This window comes from Salmo salar, chromosome ssa20 (genome assembly GCF_905237065.1).
Source record: "Salmo salar chromosome ssa20, Ssal_v3.1, whole genome shotgun sequence".
NCBI lineage: Eukaryota > Metazoa > Chordata > Actinopteri > Salmoniformes > Salmonidae > Salmo > Salmo salar.
In genome coordinates, this window is record NC_059461.1 from 19,182,554 (window position 1) to 19,191,312 (window position 8,759).

Below are 8,759 nucleotides of genomic sequence, written 5' to 3' on the forward strand. Positions count from 1 at the left end.
TATCGACAACAGTGGATCTGTTATATGCAATTTGTTACTAGGCTACTATAGCCAGAAAGATATCATGGAAAAATGTCAATCATGTAAAATAATTCCTCATGTAAGCCCTTATAAAGAGAAACTCATTCAAACGTCTATCATTGAAAATACAGCCATAACAAGTGCACAGGAAAATACCCTAATTTAGTCAGGAATGTTTGGCAGTTTCCTGAACCAATTTTTGGAAAAAGCAATGTAAAACAACCGCCAGGGTATCATACTCCAGTAACACTTTATTTGGATAGACTACAGTATCAGTAGCATTTCAGCTAACTATCTACTAACCCTAGCTGTAACCCTAACCTTAACCCTTTTCCTAACCCTAAACTTAACCCTTACCCTTATTCGAAACCTTACCCTAACCCTAACTGTAGCAAGCAGTTGCTCATTAACAGATAGTTTGTTGAAAGTGTGACCCATTCTCCTTTATTCTACTACACATTTGAATGATCTTTTTGACAATTTACTATATACAACATAAGCTAATGCCTTTGACGTTACGTAACACTAAGCTTGTTGATATAAATAGAACGCTTAAAACCATCAGCGAGAAGCCCAGAGTTTTATCAGCAAGTCAAGAATGTGTCATTTCTCCACGGAAACAGGTGCTTTCTCGCATCACATGCCTGGGAATCACTGGTGAAATCGGCGCTCTGGCCCCCGGCATGTTTTGCGCGCTCTAGCCCCTCACAAAACCACATGGACTGTATGTTGTCTGTCCCTAATGCACTACAACTTTTGCACAAACATTTGACAATCCAGATGCAACTGATTGCTAAGACAGGCTATAAAATCCATTCTATACTCTAAAATGTAGGGGTTCAACAAGGGTTCTTCTAAGATCCTCAAAGTTCTTTGAAGAACCTTCGGATTCTTGACATTGAAAATTGCCCCAAAAAGGTGCTTCCAAGAACCCCATAGGAGGTGGGGTTCATTGAGGAACTTCCTTAGTTGGTAGGGTTTCTTGCATGAACCTAACTGCCCAACTGAAACACGTGGATTTGAATGTGAAAGGACAGCAGGTGCAGGCACTTAACTGAAAAATGTAAAGATCTCCTCAATTTAAGGTAAGGTTTGTCCCTTATATGATATAAATTTATATTATTTCATGATGATAGCATCTATCTTTCATATTTGTGCAAATCTTTGTAAAACAGAAAATGGACACAATTCAAAGGAAATCAATCAACAGAGGTACGAATACGTACAGTTGAAGTCGGAACTTCACATACACCTTAGCCAAATACATTTAAATTCAGTTTTTCACAATTCCTGACATTTAATCCTAGTAAAAATTCCCTGTCTTAGGTCAGTTAGAATCACCACTTTATTTTAAGAATGTGAAATGTCAGAATAATAGTAGAGAGAATGATTTATTTCAGATTTGATTTCTTTCATCACATTCCCAGTGGGTCAGAAGTTTACATACACTCAATTAGTATTTGGTAGCATTGCCTTTAAATTGTTTAACTTGGGTCAAACATTTCGGGTAGCCTTCCACAAGCTTCCCACAATAAGTTGGGTGAATTTTGTCCCATTCCTCCTGACAGAGCTGGTGCAACTGAGTCAGGTTTGTAGGCCTCCTTGCTCGCACCCGCTTTTTCAGTTCTGCCCACAAATTTTCTATAGGATTGAGGTCAGGGCTTTGTGATGGCCACTCCAATAGCTTGACTTTGTTGTCCTTAAGCCATTTTGCCACAACTTTGGAAGTATGCTTGGGGTCATTGTCCATTTGGAAGACCCATTTGCCACCAAGCTTTAACTTCCTGACTGATGTATTGAGATGTTGCTTCAATATATCCACATAATCTTCCTTCCTCATGATGCCATCTAATTTGTGAAGCGCACCAGTCACTCCTGCAGCAAAGCACCCCCACAACATGATGCTGCCACCCCCATGCTTCACAGTTGGGATGGTGTTCTTTGGCTTGCAAACCTCCCCCTTTTTCCTCCAAACATAACGATGGTCATTATGGCCAAACAGTTCTATTTTTGTTTCATCAGACCAGAGATGATCAGAGATGAAATTTCTCCAAAAAGTACGATCTTTGTCCTCATGTGCAGTTGCAAACCGTAGTCTGGCTTTTTTTATGGCGGTTTTGGAGCAGTGGCTTCTTCCTTGCTGAGCGACCTTTCAGGTTATGTCGATATAGGACTCGTTTTACTGTGGATATAGATACTTTTGTACCTGTTTCCACATGCATCTTTACAAGGTCCTTTGCTGTTGTTCAGGGATTGATTTGCACTTTTCGCACCAAAGTATGTTCATCTCTAGGAGACAGAACGCATCTCCTTCCTGAGTGGTATGACAGCTGCGTGGTCCCATGGTGGTTATACACGCGTACTATTGTTTGTACAGATGAACGTGGTACCTTCAGGCGTTTGGAAATTGCTCCCAAGGATGTACCAGACTTGTGGAGGTCTGCAATTTTTTTCTGAGATCTTGGCTGATTTCTTTTGATTTTCCCATGATGTCAAGCAAAGAGGCACTGAGTTTGAAGGTAGGCCTTGAAATACATCCACAGGTACACCTCCAATTGACTCAAATTATGTCAATTAGCCAATCAGAAGCTTCTAAAGCCATGACATCATTTTGTGGAATTTTCCAAGTTGTTTAAAGGCACAGTCAATTTAGTGTATGTAAATTTATGACCCACTGGAGTTATGATACAGTGAATTATAAGTGAAATAATCTGTCTGTAAACAACTGTTGGAAAAATTACGTGTGTCATGTACAAAGTGGATGTCCTAACCGATTTGGCAAAACTATAGTTTGTTAACAAGAAATTTGTGGAGTGTTTGAAAAACGAGTTTTAATGACTTCAAACTAAGTGTATGTAAACTTCCAACTTCAACTGTTTGCTATAAGAATCATTTGAAGGCTAGCTGAACTGGGTGTGGATGACTGAACTGCTCACTTTTGTGTCTGTGTCTGCAGGTATACAGAGGAGGAGGCATACAATACCGGTCAGAAGTTTTAGAACACCTAAGCATTAAGGGTTTTTCTTATTTTTTATTTTATTTTCTACATTGTAGAATAATAGTGAAGACATCAAAACTATGAAATAACACATATGGAATCATGTAGTAACCAAAAAAGTGTTAAACAAATAAAAATATATTTGAGATTTGAGATTCCTCAAATAGCCACCCTTTTGCCTTGATTACAGCTTTTCACACTCTTGGCATTCTCTCAACCAGCTTCACCTGGAATACTTTTCCAACAGTCTTGAAGGAGTTCCCACATATGCTGAGCACTTGTTGGCTGCTTTTCCTTCACTCTGCGATCCCACTCATCCCAAACAATCTCAATTTGTTTGAGGTTGGGGGATTGTGGAGGCCAGGTCATCTGATGCAGCATTCCATCACTCTCCTTCTTGGTAAAACAGCCCTTACACAGCCTAGAGGTGTGTTGGGTCATTGTCCTGTTGAAAAACAAATGATCATCCAACTAAGCCCAAACCAGATGGGATGGCGTATCACTGCAGAATGCTGTGGTAGCCATGCTGGGTAAGTGTGCCTTGAGTTCTAAATAAATCATAGGTACCGGAGCGTCAAGTCTAGGACCAAAAAGCTCCTCAGCAGCTTCTACCCCCAAGCCATTAAACTGCTGAACAATTGATAAAAATCGCCACCGGACAATTTACATTGACCCCCCCCCCCCCGTACACTGCTGCTACTCGCTGTTTGTTTGTTACGTATGCAAAGTCACTTCGCCCCCACCTACATGTACAGATTACCTCAACTAGCCTGCACCCCTGCACACTAACTCGGTACCGATGCCCTTTGTATATAGCCTCGTTATTGTTATTCTTATTCTGTTACTTTTTATTTTAGCCTACTTGATAAATATTTTCTTCTTCTTGAACTGCACTGTTGGTTAAGGGCTTGTAAGTAAGAATTTCATGGTAAAGTCTACACTTGTTGTATTCGGTGCATGTGGCAAATAAAGTTTGATTTGATTTGACAGTGTCACCAGCTATACACCCCCACACCATAACACCTCCTCCTCCATGCTTTACAGTGGGAAATACACATGCGGAGATCATCCGTTCACCTACACCGCGTCTCACAAAGACACGGCGGTTAGAACCAAAAACCTCCAATTTGGACTTCAGACCAAAGGACAAATTTCCACCGGTCTAATGTCCATTGCTCGTGTTTCTTGGCCCAAGCAAGTCTCTTCTTCTCATTGGTGCCCTTTAGTAGTGCTTTCTTTGCAGCAATTTGACCATGAAGGCCTGATTCACACAAGTCTCCTCTGAACAGCTGATGTTGAGATGTGTCTGTTACTTGAACTCTGTGAAGCATTTATTTTGGCTGCAATTTCTGAGGCTGTTAACTCTAATGAACTTATCCTCTGCAGCAGAGGTAACACTGGGTCTTCCAGTCCTGTGTCGGTCCTCATGAGAACCAGTTTCATCATAGCCCTTGATGATTTTTGCGACTGCACTTCTAGAAATGTTCAAAGTTCTTGAAATGTTCCGCATTGACTGACCTTCAGGTCTTAAAGTAATGATGTACTGTCATTTCTCTTTGCTTATTTGAGCTGTTATTGCCATAATATGGACTTGGTCTTTTACCAAATAGGGCTATCTTCTGTACCCCCCCCCCCCCACACACACACACACACACAAGTGATTGGCTCAAATGCATTAAGAAGGAAAGGAATTCCACAAAGAAGGCACACCTGCTAATTGAAATGCATTCTATGTGACTACCTCATGAAGCTGGTTGAGAGAATGCCAAGAGTGTGCAAAGCTGTCATCAAGGCAAAGGGTGGTTATTTGAAGAATCTCAAATCTCAAATATATTTTGATTTGTTTAACACATTTTTGGTTACTAAATGATTCCATATGTGTTATTTCATAGTTTTGATGTACCACTATTATTCAACAATGTAGAAAATAGTAAAAATTAAGAAAAACCCTTGAATGAGTACGTGTTCTTAAACTTTTGACCGTAGTGTACAAAGGTATATCAATTGGTATTGGTATGTTATACAATGAAAATCCCATAGGCCTCTACATTATGGACAAGGTATGTGTGTGAAAACCATTAACAAAAAGTTTTTTCATTCACATTTACCACAAAAACCAAGGTGAATACTGTCGTGTGCATGTTGTGTTAATCATCTGTATAATTACTATTTTTTTGGATTCACAGACTTCACCCTCCCTACACCTCTGATGAATATAACAGCAAACCTGTTAAATCACCATGCACTGCAAAAGCATTCTGACTATGGATACGGATAATATCAACACATTAACATCAACACGCCAGAGGGTATGCCCAGTGGACTTGGGGCTCTGCTGGGAGTTTACATCATATTTTGATATTTTATTCTGCTTTGCCACTCAAATTAAAATAAACACTGACAACAAAAAAGTGTGTTATTGTTATGCATATTATTATTAATAATAATAATAGAGGAGGGGGGATAGTTCAGAAATGTACCCCAAAAGGTTCTTCAAAAGGTTATCTGAGGATCCATTAAAGGGGTTCTTGGAAGAACTTGTAGGGGTTCCCCACAGTTTCAATATGAAGAACCCCTAGGATGCTCCAGATACCTTTTATTTTTAGTGTAGTCCTACTGACCATAAAGAAGAAATGTAAATATTTTAGATGAATAGCAAATTATTTAAAAATGCAAATAGATCTACAGTCATAAAATTGTATTTTATTTGCATATGTAAAAATATGCCACAACATTAAGGGCATATTTCTTCTGGACAATAACGTTGAAATGCTCTCACTGATAACGTCAAATTAAGGGGTAAAATGATGAGGAGAACCATACCTTCTAATCTCATGCCAACATTGAGGCATTTCTGGAATCGGCAGAAGGGACATCTCTTCCGCTGTGTTTTGTCTATTTTACACTCCTGGTTTTCTGCACAAGTGTACCTCTTATTGTTCTGGACTGTCCTCTTGAAGAAGCCCTGGAGAAAATATCTACATTAGGTTGACGGGCCACAATACCCACAAACACAAGGGGGGAAAAGGACATTTTAAATAATGAGTAATTCCAAATAAAAATACCTTACAACTTTCACATGTAAGGAGTCCATAGTGGTATCCTGAGACCTTATCTCCACAAACAGGACACAATTCTTCCAAATCGGCATCATAGGTGTAGTCCATTACTTTCAAAGGGACGCCTAGTTAGCGAATAAAATCAAGGGTCAAGAAAAACGGTGACGCAGGGATGTAATTAATCAATTCATTCAAATAAAGTACCGTTTCTTAATCGAATGCATTTACTGCCCATGACACATTGTAAAATGCAGGACGAAATTGCAGGATTCATAGCAGTTGTGACAAAAATGTCTGTTTTTAAAACAAACTTAATTCAAATAGTCATAAAACCTAACAAAACCAAGTTTGGCTTATAATAATTATGATCTTAATATGGGTTGATAAATCATAATGCACATAGGGGAAGAATGCAGAAGTTTATTGATTTCCACATTGAACATGATAAATAGTTGATCTAGTGAAATTCGCATTTGTATGAGAGCTGATTGGCAATAGTTTTAGTCTATTTCACAAAAATAAGACCGATGATTACATACTGTATGCGAGTGTACATACCATTTTCATATTAATAGTTTATTCAAATCCAATTGAATTCAATTTCATTTTTATGTTACGTCTATTAGGGGCAACCAACATTATCCTAAAATTAAACAGGCACATGATTAGACAGATTCATTGAGCCCAAAATACGCCAAATATAAGACGCATAGATGGATACCTTTATTGTCCCCTTCTTCCAAGTGCTTAACCCTATTAATCATGAAATGTCCCAAACCAGGATAGAATAACGCGTTTTATAATCCAAACACAACACGGCCACGCGCGCTTCAGCTTCAGTAGTCTTCTGTCTTTATACGCCTCGCACGCATAGCCTTCGACACGCGCACAGGTCCTGTACTCAAGGCTCTTCTACTGGGAGATTGGTCAATGAGCGGTGGATGCGACCACCTATATTTAGGAAACAACCTCCTAAGCGGTACGGTGTACTCTGTCTTGCAACATAATAAACGGTTAGAGATGTCAAATCTGAAGGAGAATGCCGTGAACCATCAAAAAGGAACAGAGGATGACCGAAGGTGATATTAGCCATTACAATTAATATTATTAGTAGGCCTATTATTAGTAGTATTGTCTTATTAATCTTATTAGTATGATTATTAATAATATTTATATTAATATTATGTAGCATTGTTAGGCTATATCGATCGTTATTACAAGTATTGTTATTATTATTCATGTTGTTTGTTGATATTGATATTACTACTATCATAATCATCAGTCGTTTTAGTTTTCATAATTCATTTTAATTGTGTGACTAAATTATGCCATTGATGTGAACAGCAATATTTTTTTTTACAAGAAATGAGTTGGCCTTTAGCCTACGCATCAAAGGATAGATGTATACTTTCACATCAGTAGGCCTTAGATATATGCTAGGTAGATCTATCAAAGGAAACGCAGCCTCTTTGCATATGACTTAATTATATTTCAAGGCTGTTTCAACAATACATTTCAACAAGGAGCGTTAGTCTATTAACTATCTTTTTATAATTATTAATTACAAAATAGGAGGATTAGGTTATATTCGATAAGTAGGCTTAATTATTTTGTTTGGGTATAAGCTATTTTGTAGAATTAAATTAGATTCACTGATTCACACTGACTCTATTTGCCGTTCTGGCAATTATGCAAATCTATTAGCCTACTCGATACCTCAAGTTCAGATGTGGAGAGGAAGCATTTCATTTTGTACCACTTTGATTTCAAATGCGCCAAACTAGGTAGCTAGCGTAATATTTTTCTTATTTTTCTTACTGAGCCAAACAAACAAAAAATAAAAGTGTTCAAGGATAAATAGTTTTGAATAACTTATTTCTCAGATAGCCTACTGAAGGCTTATGCGAGGTTTATATAATATTTGTCAGGATGCATTATGCTTTACGGGCAAGCCACAAATATGGGAAGCGCAGACAGAATTTCTTTATAAAAATTGTGTTCTATCTCATTCTTAATGACTTTAAATAGGCTATTCGAAATGGACTTGCTACAACAAAACATTAGAGGCATATTGCTATATGTATAAAATATTGCATAAGCCTATCTGTGGGTTTACAAAGTTAATGTTGGCATATCCAAAGTTTAAGACAATTGTACAGATTCAACTAGCGGATTATTAGACTTACCTTGTGCCTTTTCTCCCAACATTTGATTACCTATGAGGTAGGCCAGACGTCGACGATAATAAAACCTTAAATAAAATGCTGCAAAACTTTGGCCACTTTGGATAGCTTATAAAATCCGAATATACAAAACAAATACTTAGCCTAAAAACAGATGATTTAGGAAAATGGGGATCTCCACGGATAACTGCAGTCATTTCCAGCTTTGTCTTTGCTCTTCCTTCTTTATTAAATAGCGAAAAAGTTACTAAAGTTCTTATTGGTCATCGACATGTCATGTGACGACTACGGATACGATGATGCGCCCTTTTTTCACAATCCAAGCAATATAATAACTGAGATGCACACATACAGACACAGTGTATCGTACGGGGCTATCAGTGTCCTATACCTCATCAGTATCATATATGCCAGAAAATTGACATATTTCAAACAATCCATATTGTAGTGTCTGTCCTTGAGCACTGTGTATGGCAGTTCAATCATCTAATGTAATTA

General features: G+C 38.0%; 1 protein-coding gene across 1 annotated transcript in view; it reads right to left on the minus strand.

Moving 5' to 3' along the window:
* Positions 1-8,459, minus strand: part of LOC106579988 (nuclear receptor subfamily 5 group A member 2) — a 34,047-nt gene extending 25,588 nt beyond the window's left edge. Inside the window, exons 1-3 of the mRNA XM_014160482.2 lie at positions 8,265-8,459; positions 6,085-6,203; positions 5,843-5,984 (exon numbers count right to left, since the gene is read on the minus strand). Of these exons, the coding sequence (XP_014015957.1) occupies positions 5,843-5,984; positions 6,085-6,203; positions 8,265-8,286 (283 nt within the window). The 5' untranslated portion in view covers positions 8,287-8,459. The remainder of the gene's footprint in view (positions 1-5,842; positions 5,985-6,084; positions 6,204-8,264) is intronic.
* Between the last annotated feature and the right edge of the window lie 300 nt (positions 8,460-8,759).